The sequence below is a fragment of the Leptodactylus fuscus genome, chromosome 3 (assembly GCF_031893055.1).
Source record: "Leptodactylus fuscus isolate aLepFus1 chromosome 3, aLepFus1.hap2, whole genome shotgun sequence".
In the NCBI taxonomy this organism is placed as follows: domain Eukaryota; kingdom Metazoa; phylum Chordata; class Amphibia; order Anura; family Leptodactylidae; genus Leptodactylus; species Leptodactylus fuscus.
In genome coordinates this window covers 109,607,849-109,625,152 of record NC_134267.1, presented here as the reverse complement: position 1 = coordinate 109,625,152, position 17,304 = coordinate 109,607,849, and the positions used below count along the sequence as shown (strand labels likewise).

The following is a 17,304-nucleotide window of genomic DNA, read 5'->3' as shown; positions in this document are numbered from 1 at the left end:
ATTTGCCAACCAACATATGTCAGCTTCCTGTAGGCTCCCGGTTTCTGTCTATATGGTATATATCGGGACTGTAAGGTATGCTCGGGACCAGTTTGCGAGAGGTAAGTAGAACGCCTTGAATAAATAAAGACTTAGTCTGTTTGGTTTCTTTTCCTTTATGCCAGTTATTGCTTTTATACTTTATTTACTGCAGTGCTGTGGTTGAGGCTACTGTAAAATGAAAACATATATAATATATACATAAGACATCACAGCCACTTGTCGCACCCCTATAGAAAGATGGGTTCCATATAACAGGTGGTGTGTTACTTGTCATTGTGATGTTGTTTTCATAAAATTACAGTATGTTCTTCGTATTCTTGTCCTGCTCACCCCATACCTCTGTCGCTGCTTCATCACTTTTCTCCTATACACAGTAATGGGTAGAAAGCTGCCAAGCTACAGGGGGAGCCAACACATCACCTATACAAGAAATCTCACTCATCGCATTTAGCTCACACAACACCTGATAACTTGTGATTTTATCACCTCTACACCATAGTGACATGTGACACACCACTGAAATCAGGGCAGATTAACTATGCACCAGAATTCTGGCTTAATTTGTGCCAAAAAAAAAAACAACTTGTACATACTTTACACCTCATTTCCTATATGTGAGACACTTTCTAAATGTTTGTGCACCTTGTACAACATGTGGGTGGGACTTATTGAAAAGGGAAGTGGTTTGCTGTGCTAAACAGCGAGCTAACCTTATGCCACAACTTCAGCCACAACTCCACAAAAATAAACCAATTAATAATTTGTGTAACGTTAGATTAGATTGTCTAAAACTGCACCAGATTTTCAGCAGCATTAGACGCCTAAGAAAATCTGGTGCAGTTTAAGACCATCTAGTGTAACTTTGCTCTGTTTAAAAGTTAGATAGTTTATCTGCCCCAGGGTGTCTGTCACTACTTCATGCTGTCATCAGATAAGACTGCATAAACCTGGCTCTAGATTACCTATAACTGAAGCTGCCATTGCTTGAACCTTTTCACTTAAAGGGATTCTATCATTGGTGTCAGTAGTTTTGAGATGAAGACATTCCTTCGTAGCCTTTAAAAAGGCTATTCTACTACTACATTCTTTTTTTCGATTCTCCTCTCATTCCGTTGTAATCCTGAGCCCATCGAGCACCCTGGGTTTTCCCCAGGGCCTGCGAGCACCCCACACACACACACGTCATACCTTTATTCAGGCCCCTCCATTGCTTGTGCCCCATCTGACCCCCCCCCTCCTCCCTGGATGTTCTTCCTGCCAGATCGTGCTGCTGTATTTGAATTCGCGGGCTATGTTCAGAGCGGTATTGCGGATGCCCGAGCAACATTTTGTTGTAGCTCGCTATAGAACTCCTCATACTACTCAGTATGTTGTTCTATAGCAAGCTACACCAAAGTGGCGCTAGGGCATGCGCTGTACCGCTCTGAATGGAGCGCAACTGTGCATGCCGAGAATTTAAATGCAGCAGCGCGATCTGGCAGGAACATCCAGGCAAAAGGAGGGCAGATGGAGCACAAGCAATGGAGGGGTGTGAATAAAGGTATGATGTGGGGGTGCTCGCAGGCCCTGGGGAACAACCCAGGGTGCTCCGTGGGCTCATTTACATAAAGTAATTAACCAGGATTACAACAGAACGGCGGGGAGAATTATAAAAAAAAGAAGGTAATAGTAGAATAGCCTTTTTAAAGGGGCTCTATCATTGGGAAAATTGATTTTTAACTAAACATATACTTGCATAGTCTTTAGAAAGACTATTCCACACCTACCTTTTGTATGTAAATCGCCTCAGTAGTTTTTGAATGAGCCTGTTTTTATTCATATGCTAATTAGCCTCCAGCGAGCACAGGAAGTTCTAATTTTCTCCAATGCATTCAGTCCCTGTAGCTCAGGGGTAGGGAACGTACGGCTCTCCAGCTGTTGCAAAACTACAACTCCCAGCATGCATACTTGCTTTGCTGTTCTTGGAACTCCCATGGAAGTGAATGGAGCATGATGGGAGTTGTAGTTTCACAGCAGCTGGAGAGCCAAAGGTTCCCTACCCCTGCTGTAGCTCAATTGTCTGGACTATAGGTTTCACTGAAAGAAACAGGAAATTTGGCCACTTCTTAGGGCCTTCTTCAACTCTGTGGTTGCTTCAGCCATATTTTTCGGTGTGGCCTGCTGGGAGAACAGTATATCAACCAGGGACAGAAATAGACTTGACAGGCTGATCAGGAGGACCAGCTCTGTCCTGGGGAGCCCCTTGGACTCAGTACAGGTGGTGGGTGACAGAACGATACTGTCTGTGGTGACCTCCATGTGGGAGAACAAATCCCACCCCATGTATGGGACCCTGATGGGACTTGGCAGCACTGTAAGTGACCGTCTGCTTCACCCCAAGTGTGAGAAGGAGCGCTATCGCAGGTCCTTCCTTCCAACCGCGACCAGGCTGTATAATCTACATCAGACCAAGCAAAGATCACTCCGCACAGAGAACTAATGATTATGACGATGACCATGAAGTCTTCCTCTTTCTCTTCTGTTTTTTCCTTAGCTGCTATGGACTCCTAGTATATCTTCTCTTCTCAGCATATGTGTGCCTACGTCTGTATTATATTACTTTGTATTATCCTGTACCTGTATTATCTATGCTGCTGTAACATGCTGAAATTTCCCCAATGTGGGACTATTAAAGGATTACCTTATCTTATAATGTTGACATATAATAGCCTAGAGTGATTGTATCCCCGTCTATGATAAATATTAAGTTTGGATAGATATTCAATCTCTGTATGTTTCCTTTTGATGATCACAAGGAGGCTTGATGAAATCAAAAGAATATTAGAAAATATGTGAACTTTTTATTGTGAAATGTGTAAGCTTTACGTGCATAAACTTGGAGTACTTTTATAAAATTTTATCTTGTTTTACACAGGCAGCTGCTGCGTTCAGACTTGGACAGCTGACCCCTACAGAGTTATGCCAGAAATGTCTATCTTTCATTAAGGAAACATCGTTTCTCAATGCTTACATAACTGTAACTGAAGAGGTTGCCCTAAAACAGGCAGCAGAAGCAGATAAACGCTTTAAAGAAGGTAGAGTTTAATAATACCAAGAAGGGAAAAGATGACATAGAACCCTTATGCCAACTACTAGTATTTACTGCTATTTTAGATTAGGAATTGTCTGAAAAAATGTGCCTTTAGGATGCACTTGAAGCTGTAGAAATTGGGAGTTAATCTGATTGTCCAGGGTAGAGCATTCTAAAGCAGTGGTGCAGCTCGGGACAAGTCTTGGATACGCGAGTGGCACATGTAATATTTAATACAAAATTTTTTGTTTCGCATCACCATACTCTGACATCCATAAAGTTGTCCATCTACAATGCTGTAAGGGTTCTTAGTGTCCAGAACAAGCTGCTGTTTTTCAGGTAATAATAAATGATCAGTTCACTTTGTCTTCATATGTTGCCTTTAGGTGCATGGTCATTCCAAGCACACTGAATCACATTACATATAATATTAATATATAAAATATATTTTGGTAACATATATATTTTATTTGGTTTTTTGTTTGTTTTTTTGATTATAGAGATACTATAACAGTCTGGGCATATGTAATATGATATTGAAATATTTTTACAGTTTGGGTATTATTAATGTGATAATACCTATTATGGTTTTTTTTTGTGTTTTTGTGAACTGAGGAAAGTGATTTGAATTATAATGTATTTTTATTTTCTTTAACTTTTTTATTTTTTTATCTGTTTCCTATTTTTCAATATACGGCAATATTTCTTTGAGAGCCAACTGCATCAAGAAATAAATGAGTTTAACTTAACCATATAAATTACATGATTTTAGTTGTCCTGGAGTATCCCTGCTTCATGTACCTTTTCTCAACACTCTCAATTGTGTATCTTATTATATACTTACAGGTAAGCCCCTAGGTGTTTTAGACGGGATTCCTATTGCAATTAAAGACAATTTTAGCACCAAAAATATAGAGACAACATGTGCATCAAGAATGCTGAAAGGTAAATCTATTTCATATCAACTATAAAGCCTAACAATCTTATGGCCCTCTACATGGATCTGTGAGATAACTGACAACATGTGTTTCTTACTATTTTACCCAGGTTACATTCCCCCATATAATGCCACAGTTGTTCAGAGACTTCTTGATGAAGGAGCCATACTTATGGGAAAAACTAATCTGGATGAGTTTGCTATGGGGTAAGTCTGCATTCTTTGATGAAATCTTGCATGGCTTGTAATCTTTAGGTTTAACAAATTTGCAAATAATATTTTATTGTGCTAATGCATCTAAAAGAAAAAAAGGCTAGTTAAATAGTTAACCGTTTAGTGACGGGCCTTGCTAACCAAACCAATTTTTGCATTTTTCCATTGTTACATACCAAGCTCGTGTCACGTGTACGGGCCAACAGTCCAGGCCGCAAAATATGGAACAAGTCCTATTCTTGTCCAATTTTGCAGCTCTGTTTCTATGGCTCCTATTCATTGAATTAAGGAGCTGCAGAAGCACGGGGCACACAGGTGACCCCTGTGCCTGTGTCATTCATTTGAAACAGCCGGTAAGCACACGTCGTGTGCAAATGGCTTAACACTGAGAAATACGTTCTGTGTATAGGCCATATTTCCAGGCCCAATTGCGGATAAACTAACATACTGATTTTGATAAACTGCCGCAGCTCTACTCTCCTGGACTTACAGGCTCATATAAGTGCAGGACAGTAGTGGACATAAAGTGATATTATTTTTATTGATTTGTTCAAATAGTCATAATTTCCATGACATTCCATCTACAAATCTGTAAGTTGGATAAGATGTAGTTTTCTTGGCAGCATTTTGGGGTACCCATCATTTATCAGTTAAGTTTTCAAATATAGTGTATCAAATTTTTGAGTGAGAGGTGGAAATGGTGAAAAGAAAATGTGTAATTATGCTATTGTTTTTGTTATTTTTTTTAATACTAGGCTCTGTACAACATAAATATTATATTCAGGGGGGCAACACGGTGGCTCAGTGGTTAGCACTGCAGCCTTCAAGCGCTGGAGTCCTGGGTTCAAATCCTGCCAAGGAACAACATCTGCAAGGAGTTTGTATGTTTTCTCTGTGCCTGCGTGGATTTCCACCCATACTCCAAAGACATACTGATAGGGAAAAATGTAGATTGTGAGCCGTATATTAGGCTCACAATCTACATTAAAAATAATTAAAATAAAAACTTTATTCAAAGAGTTGGGATGATTACGGTGGTAATATATTTAAAGTATACAGTTTTGTGTTTTAATTGATGGCTCAATAAATTCATGCTTAATTGATGAAGAAATCTTTTTTGTGTCTCTGTTTCCGCAATCAGAGACTATTAGCTATTTCTTTTCATCAAAGTTGTATGAGGACTTGTTCCTTTTTATTTTATTTTATTTTATTTTTTTTTTTTTTTTTTTGCATGACAAGTTGTACAGACAATAGTTTTACAGGGAAAGGGAAAATAAACAGCAGTTTTGCTGCTGTTTTTTGCATATTTTTTTTTCCCACCATACTATTGTTCTATTTTTATTTTAAATTTGATTTTTATTGAGAAAAATTTTTCAACATATAAAGTCCAACAACAAAACAAGGGTACAGAAACAGTGGCCCAGTCAGATCATACAAAGGAAAAGAACAGAGAGCAAATTCACGAACAGCTGTCAGAATAACATAAACAAAATAAAAAAAAGAGTACAATCATTAAGTACAATGTATGAAAATAGCGACTGTATCGATTCACAAACGTCGTCCAACGTCAGATAGAGCCGAGCCTAGGACAGGGTGGGGAACAGGGAGGGGGGCAGGAAGGAGAGAAACGGGACAGGGTATAGGATGTAGGGAATTAAACAAAAAACCAAAACACACAAATAACATAAGTAAACCAGTGACTCTATATGTATGTAAGGTACCGCGTACTCAGGACAAGGTGATACCATTCTAAATTTGGCATGACAAGCAACGCACAGAGGAATAAGCAAACTATTGTTATATTTTTATGATTACAGCAGTATGGAATTTCTGAGTCTGTTTCTATTTTAAATGTAAAATTTATATATAAATAGATATATATTTTTAATATGACCTCATTTTGTCCCACTAGAGGACTAGAAGATATGATGTCAGGCAGGCACAAGGCACACATTACAGTATCTGTCCTAATACACTGATTATACACACTGGGTTGGTAGCACCAAACTAAATTGATTCGTAACACATAAACTGGTACTCCTGGAACAAAAATGTACTAAAACATAACTTTTAATAGTCTGACTAAAAATAGGAACTCGTTCCCTTTAGACATACAATAAAAACCAAACAAAGGGTGGGGGTAGGGATAAACACTCACCCATGCTCCCACCCTAAATCACACATAGGTTATTAAATAGGAGGGGATGGTACGGGTTTCTTTAATTGGTCCTATGTTATTGCCACACTAGCGATCTCTAAACATTAGAACTCATAGAAAACCCTCACTCCATTACCCCACTGACACTCGGTTCTGCCCCACCCGAAACGGCACTCCTAGCTTGTGTTGATTTGGTCGGTCAGTATGAGGTGATACTAACATGGATAGTTTTTAACCCTGGTATTGTTTCTTGGGCTGTAACAATGTATCCCATCACACCTCATATACTAAGCCCCTGAGAGCTCTCTGATGAACCCCTACATTAGTAGGTGCTCTCTCTTTTGGGGAAAATTGCTAGTAGATTTCATGGGTAGGGAAGCCCCCTGGCACTACACACCACTAGGGGTTAACTAAATATAACAATATATAACAATGTATCCCTCTCTACGCGTTTCGTTATGTACTCCTCAGGAGAGTAATATCAAGATAGTAAATAGAGCGTCAAAGAAAAATAATGAATTGCGGTTAAAACCACATTTCCTGCAGCCCTGATGGTGGGCTGCAGTATAGAAGCGAGCATGCAGGGTTTTTCTGTCCGCTTGTGAAGTCGGACATCTTCACTTGCGGACAGGAAAGGACGGGCACGGAGTGCAAAAGAACGCACCCGATGCCCATTGAGATGAATGGCAGGTGTCACGGACACAGCTAGTGTCCGCTCCTAGTGTCCGTGACAGATTTTGAGCGGACACTAGGAGCGGACACTACATGTCGGACACCGACAGTAGTGTGAACGCTCCCTTAGTGACTTTTTTGTTGCTGAATTTCATTTGCTAAATCTTCAATTGAAGGTTGGTATTTCGTACACTTCAAGCCCAAGCCATTCCCCTAGAATTGCTGAGCAGTAACTATATTGGGATACACTGGCAGCACAGTGAAGTCTTGGCAGGGTTAACTGTCTCTGATGGGGAGTTTTCTTCCCCAGTATTGCTGAGCAGTAACATTGGCGGCAGGGTGAGATTTTGGTACCTGCTTTAAGATAATGGCTGGGGTGTAAAGAAAACACGTCTGAGATGACTCCTATCCCCTTGTAGTCACTAGAATGGACCCTGGTCCAGCCGTCTGCCACTGACAGAGCAACTGTAGGAAACAGTTTTAGTGTTCCCAGCTGTCTGGGTGCAAGTCTGCAACAAATTTAGTGCGGGTGTGAGCTCTGGCTTCACTGTTTAAAGAGGACCTTTCATGGATTTGGGCAGATGCGGTGTTATATACCTCTGAAAGGCTGACAGTGCGCTGAATTCTATCGGTGCCGGTACTGTAGCTCTTCACAGTTAGATGGGTGTTTCTGTTAGATAGGTGCTGCTGTGCAGAGGGACGTTCCTGACTGACTGTCAGAAACGCCTTTCTGACTGTGAAGAGCTACGGTACCAATAGCTCTTCACCCGGGGCACAGATTTCAGCGTTATAGAACATCACATGTGCCCAAATCCATTAAAGGTCCTCTTTAACAGCTAAGGGCTCGTTCACATCTGCGCTGGCACTCCGTACTGCAGGTTTCCATTTCCTGCATAAAACAGAGCAGGAGACGGAAACCTGCAGGACTCTTTCTCACCCATTCATTTGAATGGGTGAGAAAGCTGTCCGGCAGTGAGCGTTTTATGCTCTCCGCTGCGAAACCGGGTTTTATAATCCGGACACAGAGTCGGACATGCAGTACTCTGTGTCCGGATTAAAAAAACCGGTTTCGCGGCGGAGAGCCTAAAACGCTCACCGCCACTCATGGCCGGACCCGGTCTATGGTTTCTGTCTTCTGGCATGCAGAAGACGGAAACCACAGAACGGACAACTGAACGCAGGTGTGAACCTAGCGTAACAGCCTTCACTAACGGAGGTAAGATGTCTCAGCAGGAAGCAGGAGAGTTGCTCCACTTCCGGATCCTAGGTTAGTCATCACAGAGCTAGAGTGTCTCTCTTCTTACTGGGGCCTGGTAGTTGGCTGTTCTAGTTTAGTTAGTTTACTGATATGATAAGAGATAAGTGTTCATCCCTTCTGCCGTATCAGAATGGGGTCACCCAAAAAATCCAGATGGTGGCGAATGAATGGAGAGATGGTCGCTACCAAAGACATGAATAAAGAGAAATCTACATAGATGTTTAAATCTCAAATCCAAACAAGTAATTACTTGTCACTAGGTTTTGTCTCTATAGACTTTTTATCTCATATAAATGTTGGTACACATGTGCTTTCCACCCATATACAAATGTCACATTATGGTTACTTTTATTCTCAGCATTATAGGTATACAGATGAGCTAAAGTATGCATATTTGGTACTGTTATACATGAGAAAGTACAAAGAAGAAAACTAGAATTTTTTCCTGATATAAGACCTTTAGTCTTATCTGCCCCCCCCCCCACCTCACCCCCCAATAAAATATTTGACCAAAAAAACATGTTAAACAGTGACATTGAAAGAGTAGCTTTCCTACAGTGACATTTAGGCATCCAAAGGCTGTAGTTTTGAAAGGGTTAATGTACTGGTTTGATAGGATTTCTTGTTTTGTATCTGTATATTATTGAGGTTGCTTGCTTTAATAGCACAATAGGGCTGTAGTTTGTTAGTTTAAGCAGTAGTTTATTTTGCTATTATTAACATGAAGTCTATATGAAAAGCGTGTCCACTGTAATGGTTTTCATGCACCTGCATTGTAGTGTTGATAAATAAAGAGGCAGCTGCTCTGCAAGCTCATGAATGGATAATAATGTACTTAAGTACACTGTGACCACAATCTACGTTCATTGCTCTGAGAAACGAGATTTGATACTTGCCATTAAAATCCCCAGAAATTTAGAACAGCAAACTGAACTGGCTTATCTTGTTCCATGAGAAAGCAGACTTGTCAATACTTTATGAGAAATGCTCTCCCTTCTGGGAAAGGTAACATGTATTTCTTCCATGCCTTACACAAGATTTCAGGTCTGGTCATAAGAGCTCCTCTATGCCAAAACATGATGTTATTGGTGATATCAATCAGTGGCAGGCAAGCAATTTTACTTCATTGCATCTGTGGCTAGTTGCTATATATATTTAGTTTTAATAGAAATTTTATTCAAGGGGTTGGCCACTTTCAGACCAATATTGAGAAACAAAAGTTATTGTTTGTACGATAAAAAGATATACAATTTTCCAATATACTTTCTCTATCAATTCCTCACGGTTTTCTAGATCTCTACTTGCTGTCATTCATTCTGTTACTTCTAGAGGATAAAACTCTGACCATGGTCATGTGATGTACAGTCCATGGTCATGTGATGAGCACACAGGTGATTACCAGGCAGATGTCTGATTACTGTGCTGTGACTGTAACGAGCGGCACCTGTGTGCTCATCACATGACTATGGACTGTAAATCACATGACTGTGGTCAGAGTTTCATTCACTAGAAGTTACAGAATGAATGACAGCAAGCAGAGATCTAGAAATTAATACGTAAAGTACCGTATATACTAGAGTATAAGCCGAGTTTTTCAGCACAGTTTTTGTGCTGAAAAAGTGCGCCTCGGCTTATACTCTCGTCAATACAGTAATTGAAAATGTGATAGGACTGGTCCGCAGTGAAAGACATCTGTGGGAGGCCGCTGAAGCAGCGATAGGTGAGTGGTGAGGCAGCGCTGCCTCCAGGACCGCCCCAAGATGTTTCCAGAGCATCTTCTCTGCCTTGGAAACATCTTAAGGCGGCCCTGGAGACATCGCTGCCTCACCGACCACCTATCGGCAGCAGCGCTGTTCCAGCGGCCTCCCACAGATGTCTTTTACTGCGGACCAGTTCAATTACCACTCGAGTCAATACGGTAATTGACTCGACCGTATTGACTCGCTGCAGCGGGCCTCCGCTCCAGTCCCGGCCCCCTCCCCCGGCTACAACACACGCCGGATGACGTGGCCACGTTAGCTCAGGCCCGCACCCGGTGTATGTCGATGACGTCTTACTGCGCCTCAGCACAGGCAGCATCATCACGCCCCCTACACTGAGACGCAGGAGCAGCGGCGGAAGAGAAGACAAGCAGCCACTGGAGAAGATGAGCAGTGGCGGCAGCGGGAGCAGCAGAGCGAGGTTAGTAAGTATGTGAACTTAATGCATCTGTTTGTTATACCATCTACTCTATCCCTATGCACTGGATGTTTTTAAAAAGATGAAATAAAGTCTTCTGCTTTTAAATAACCCGTTGTTTGGTGAGTGCCATGCGCTTTTTTTCTATTTTTTGCTATTGTAATTTATGACTTGAAAGCTAAAGTTACATATGCTTTATTTCCTATAGGTCTGGCAGCACTGATAGCATATTTGGGCCAGTGAAAAATCCATGGAGCTATTCAATGCAATACAGAAAGAAGAGAAAAACCAGTTGTCCTAATGACGATGAAAATTCTGATTGGGTGATAACTGGAGGAAGCTCAGGAGGTAGCGCCGCTTCTGTAGCAGCTGGAACATGCTACGTGTGAGTGCCTGAAAATAAAAACAATGCTTTTCTCTGGTCATAAATAAAGCTGTTTCGGCAATAAAAAAAAAAGGTTTGCATTACAATATTAACCTTAAGAATTCTTTTATGCATCCAGGAACACTAAGGGTCAGTACACATGGAGCTTTTTGGCGCTGATTTTAACGCTGAATCCAGCTCAAAATTAGCCTCCAGAAAAAGCCTCCCAATAGAGTTCTGTTGGGAGGCTTTTTTTTGGAGGCTGATTGTGAGGTGGATTCAGTGTCAAAATCAGCACCAAAAATCTCTGTGTGCACTGACCCTAAATGTGGTTTTCTTTTCTTTTCTTTTTTTTTTTGGTTCATGTTTTGAAAAACTTATCTCTGTGCATATCATTTTTTTACCTTTCCCATAATAGACATCTGCTTTCAGAATATGGACACAGGACGATCAGCTGATCGTCCCTGCTGCCACTACTGCCCCTGCTGGAGGAAGTTGCGACTAGTCAGCTATGTCAGATGAATGGACGATCATGTTATGATCATGTGATTTTTATTGTTGTTGTTGGTGTTGCAGATTTTGCTGTGGCTTTTTGAGCCAAAACCAGGAGTGGATATAGCAGAAGATAGAAGTATAAGTACTACCTACATATTACCCATTCCTTTTGTAGCCATTTTTGTCTTGGCTCAAAAAAATGCTGCAAAATGTGCAACAAAAAAAGCTGTGTTTCTGCAACGTAGGTACAGCTTACAGGGGTTTTCTCATGAACATAACCATATTTAGATTTGTAGACAATTGTTTACCTAGAAGATTGAATTTGTTCATTCACTTAAAGAGGTTTTTTCCCTTCTTCTCTAGAATGAACCCCTAGGTACCATCCTCCAGCTTTTACCTGATCACAACCTCTCTGACTGTTTAGTCCTCAGTGGTTGGGTTTTACAGAAATAAAGTAGAAGTGAATGGAAGTTATCAAAAGAAAAGACAGAACTTTGTTATTTCCATAATTCCTGTTCACTTCTGTGGGAGTTAAGATAGTGTAGCTCAGAACTATGCTGTTTTTGTAAAGCCACACCATAGAGGACTTCAGTGTCAGTAAGGTAGTAGTCAGGAAAGAACCGGGGAACACAACTTTGGGAGAGTTCATTTTAGAGATTGGTGCAGGTCCCACATCTATGGAATTTCCTGTTGATATGCCATAAATGTCTTTAGTTAGAAAACACCTTAAAAACGCAGTGTCTGTCTGAAATGCATATGTACAGGACATTTTAGTCCACATTTTTAAGTTTATAAATAATAGACATCTAATAGACGCCATTATAATCAATGGGGTCCATCAGGCTCCATGTGTATCTGCTATTTTAGCAATCTGCCGGTCTGTTGTTCATGTGCCCTAAATAATTGATAAAAATATTCTATTAACATTCTTACTTCCAGAAGCAGAGGACTGAGCAGAGAGAATCAGTTCTTTTTTCTGAATAATAAGCAAGCCTGTAGTAGCATTTTAGAGAGCTCACCTTGCTTGCAAATATTTCTCTAGGACTACTAAATAGTCTAGAATGTCTCATCTATATATAATGTCTATAATATAATATATATTATAATTATATATTATAATATAATCTATATAATGTCTCAGCCTCTATATCGTTGCTATAACACCAAATTAAGAGTTTTTCTATGAACACAACCCTGGTCATAAGCTCTTTTTGGAGTATGGACTTCCTAAACCTAGGTCTCTCACTTGGCAACCTGTATGAGGTACAGTGAATTGCACTATAAGAGCATCTCTTGTTCTGTAGCTTCCTTCACACAAACTGCTGAAAATCAGCACAGAGAAAGGTCTGCATAGTGGACTTTCCTCTCTGCCGCTTTGTTTGAAAATGGGGGACACCCAGTAGACCCCATTTTAGTCAATGGGGTCCGCTGGTGTCCGTGAATTATTGTGAACCTAGTGTTTTTCTTCCATTTCTTATTTTGCAACATTTTATTCACATCTGCTTAAAACTTCTGTGCAGTCCTGCGTATATAAGTGGATCAATAATTTTTATTATGCTATGTTTTGTTTTCTAAATTTTCACTGTGGTCCATTACTTGTGGTATTCTGTAGGCTTAGTAGAATAGATGGCAGTCAGTATGAACTAAATACGCCACTGCATTTAATGGTCTATGTAGAATTCAAATATGTGTTGGCATGTTTCTTCTGTATATAGTACTAGCTTTGCATTTAGGTCTGCACATGTAAATATAAAGGAAAAGGCATTTGAAGCTCATTTTTCTCATGCAGAGTCTTATTCTTGGCCCTGAAAAATAGTTATTTGTTTAAATTTACATGAATAATTTTACTGCTTATGCTAGGTTTATACTAGCATCGTCTCTCCATTGATCTGGTCCATCAGCAAACCAGAACAACTTGGAGGAAGACTGCTAAAATGGCAGTAACACATGGAGTCCGACAGACCCAATTGACTGTAATGGGGTTCGTTTGATTTTTTAAGTGGTAGAATGCCTTTAAGAATATTTTACCCACATCTTGCCCGAGGCCTTTCAAACTTGCCAGATATGTAATTTCTTACGCATGACTAATATAGAGTTTTGTTTTCCTTTTCTACACCCTTTAGAATTTTTTCTAGCTAACCAATATTTTTCTTCTACAGATGTACAATTAATTAATTAAGTAATCAAACTAATATAAAATACATGAGAGATTCCATTTCGTTATGTAGAAGATATTTATGCTCTTTGACAATACTGACAAATGTAATACTATACATTTTATAGAATTGCAGGACCACTAAAAGTTTTGGTTTTTAAATAGGGCTTTGGGATCTGATACAGGGGGATCAACCCGTAACCCTGCATCTCACTGTGGCATCGTGGGCTTGAAACCAACCTATGGACTTGTGTCTCGCCATGGACTTATCCCTCTAGTAAATTCCATGGATGTACCTGGCATATTAACAAGATGTGTAGATGATGCAGCAGTCGTACTAGGTAATATACAAATATTATTCAACTACAAACTTTTCCTGTTTCTTTTACTTCTAATTTACCAACCTTTTGGTTTTTAAGGTGTACTTGCCGGCCACGATCCACAAGACTCAACAACAATCCAACATAGCTTCCAGCCATTTTCTGAAGATGTAATAGATGTAACTGGGCTCTGTGTAGGAATTCCAAAGGTAATAATCGACTCAATAATGCCAGCTTTGTTTTTGATAAGGTTCAGTTCCATGAACCAAAATTGAAATCTACACCAGTTAGAAACTGGCATAGGTTTCATGTATAACTTGCATAAATTTGTTAGGCCAAAGCAATTGCCTGCCTTGCTCTCCATCTTATACATCTTTGGTGCAAGAAGGAGCTGTGCACCAAAGATGTGCTACACTTACACAACACAACTGCACCAAAAAACTTTCGTAGAGGAGTCAGTAGAGGTTCAGGTGAAGCAGCATCAGATGTGATGACAATAAATACTGCATGTGACCATTGAGGCCAGTGATTTGTCTACAGATGCCATGTGCTGGTATGGCATGTAATTGCTATGAACAAAGACTGGTGGGTGACTATTGCAGCATCTGTAGTGGCTTGCATATGGAATGAAGAATTTTTATTTTAGTATGCGTACTCTTGGACAAAAAGGTTTATTATCTGTTATTATTTTACTGTAGTTGTACAATTTCCTTGTGCACAGATTCCAAACTATGAAAGTAGCAAACAATGAATGAATGAATGAATGAATGAATGAATGAATGAATGAATGAAAGGTACAGAGTATTTGGCGAGGGAGTTGTTTATGTAAGCACGTATTAGGGTGTGATATAGTGACTAAAAACATTTCTCTATAGTCTTCAAAATGACTAACTGTAGAAGAAATTGTAGTAATAGAAACTGCAGATCCAACAGGTAAAATTCTGAATGGGTTAATGGTCTTTGCCAAGTCTTCCATAAGATTGTAGCGTCCCTCAATGTAAATATGGAGCTGTACTATGGAGATATAATTTGTAGAGATGAGCGAACAGTGTTCTATCGAACTCATGTTCGATCGGATATTAGGCTGTTCGGCATGTTCGAATCGAACACCGCGTGGTAAAGTGCGCCATTACTCGATTCCCCTCCCACCTTCCCTGGCGCCTTTTTTGCTCCAATAACAGCGCAGGGTAGGTGGGACAGGAACTACGACACCGGTGACGTTGAAAAAAGTAGGCAAAACCCATTGGCTGCCGAAAACATGTGACCTCTAATTTAAAAGAACAGCAACGCCCAGGTTCGCGTCATTCTGAGCTTGCAATTCACCAGTTAGCTAGGGCTTAGATTCTGGGTAGAAAGGGACAGGCTAGGATAGGAAGGAGAAGACAACCAACAGCTCTTATAAGAGCTAAATTCCAGGGAGAAGCTTGTCAGTGTAACATGGCACTGACGGGCTCAATCGCCGCAACCCAGCTTTCCCAGGATCCTGAATGGAATACACTGTCAGTGTATTCCCGTATACCCGATATATACCCCGATACCCGTTCCAACGGTGTGCCCCCCCCACCTTCACCTCAGAAATACCCTGCAAGTCCCCTAGCAATAGGATTGGGGCTATATACACCCACTATTTTTGCTACTGCCATATAGTGCCATTGTCTGACTGGGAATTCAAAGAATATATTGGGGTTACAAATACCCTCATTTCTTGCTACTGCCATATAGTGCCAGTTTCTGACTGGGATTTCAAAGAATATATTGGGGTTACGTGCACCCACAATTTTTGCTACTGCTATATAGTGCCATTGTCTGACTGGGAATTCAAAGAATATATTGGGGTTACAAATACCCTCATTTCTTGCTACTGCCATATAGTGCCAGTTTCTGACTGGGAATTCAAAGAATATATTGGGGTTACGTGCACCCACAATTTTTGCTACTGCTATATAGTGCCATTGTCTGACTGGGAATTCAAAGAATATATTGGGGTTACAAATACCCTCATTTCTTGCTACTGCTATATAGTGCCATTGTCTGACTGGGAATTCAAAGAATATATTGGGGTTACGTGCACCCACAATTTTTGCTACTGCTATATAGTGCCATTGTCTGACTGGGAATTCAAAGAATATATTGGGGTTACGTGCACCCACAATTTTTGCTACTGCTATATAGTGCCATTGTCTGACTGGGAATTCAAAGAATATATTGGGGTTACGTGCACCCACAATTTTTGCTACTGGTATATAGTGCCATTGTCTGACTGGGAACTCAAAGAATATATTGGGGTTATGTGCACCCACAATTTTTGCTACTGCTATATAGTGCCATTGTCTGACTGGGAATTCAAAGAATATATTGGGTTTACAAATACCCTCATTTCTTGCTACTGCCATATAGTGCCAGTTTCTGACTGGGAATTCAAAGAATATATTGGGGTTACAAATACCCTCATTTCTTGCTACTGCCATATAGTGCCATTGTCTGACTGGGAATTCAAAGAATATATTGGGTTTACAAATACCCTCATTTCTTGCTACTGCCATATAGTGCCAGTTTCTGACCGGGAATTCAAAGAATATATTGGGTTTACAAATACCCTCATTTCTTGCTACTGCCATATAGTGCCAGTTTCTGACTGGGAATTCAAAGAATATATTGGAGTTACAAATACCCTCATTTCTTGCTACTGCCATATAGTGCCATTGTCTGACTGGGAATTCAAAGAATATATTGGGGTTACAAATAGAGATGAGCGAACAGTGTTCTATCGAACTCATGTTCGATCGGATATTAGGCTGTTCGGCATGTTCGAATCGAATCGAACACCGCGTGGTAAAGTGCGCCATTACTCGATTCCCCTCCCACCTTCCCTGGCGCCTTTTTTGCTCCAATAACAGCGCAGGGTAGGTGGGACAGGAACTACGACACCGGTGACGTTGAAAAAAGTAGGCAAAACCCATTGGCTGCCGAAAACATGTGACCTCTAATTTAAAAGAACAGCGACGCCCAGCTTCGCGTCATTCTGAGCTTGCAATTCACCGGGGACGGAGGTTTCCGTCCAGTTAGCTAGGGCTTAGATTCTGGGTAGGCAGGGACAGGCTAGGATAGGAAGGAGAAGACAACCAACAGTTCTTATAAGAGCTAAATTCCAGGGAGAAGCTTGTCAGTGTAACGTGGCACTGACGGGCTCAATCGCCGCAACCCAGCTTTCCCAGGATCCTGAATGGAATACACTGTCAGTGTATTCCCGTATACCCGATATATACCCCCGATACCCGTTCCAACGGTGTGCCCCCCCACCTTCACCCCAGAAATACCCTGCAAGTCCCCTAGCAATAGAATTGGGGCTATATACACCCACTATTTTTGCTACTGCCATATAGTGCCATTGTCTCACTGGGAATTCAAAGAATATATTGGGCTTACATATAACTTCAATTCC

The 17,304-nt window shown here is 40.6% G+C and overlaps 1 protein-coding gene across 1 annotated transcript in view; it reads left to right on the top strand.

The window, feature by feature from the left end:
- Positions 1 to 17,304, top strand: part of QRSL1 (glutaminyl-tRNA amidotransferase subunit QRSL1) — a 39,162-nt gene continuing 21,858 nt past the window's right edge. Inside the window, exons 1-7 of the mRNA XM_075268149.1 lie at positions 1 to 101; positions 2,957 to 3,116; positions 3,959 to 4,057; positions 4,160 to 4,256; positions 10,737 to 10,913; positions 13,708 to 13,883; positions 13,962 to 14,071. Of these exons, the coding sequence (XP_075124250.1) occupies positions 78 to 101; positions 2,957 to 3,116; positions 3,959 to 4,057; positions 4,160 to 4,256; positions 10,737 to 10,913; positions 13,708 to 13,883; positions 13,962 to 14,071 (843 nt within the window). The 5' untranslated portion in view covers positions 1 to 77. The remainder of the gene's footprint in view (positions 102 to 2,956; positions 3,117 to 3,958; positions 4,058 to 4,159; positions 4,257 to 10,736; positions 10,914 to 13,707; positions 13,884 to 13,961; positions 14,072 to 17,304) is intronic.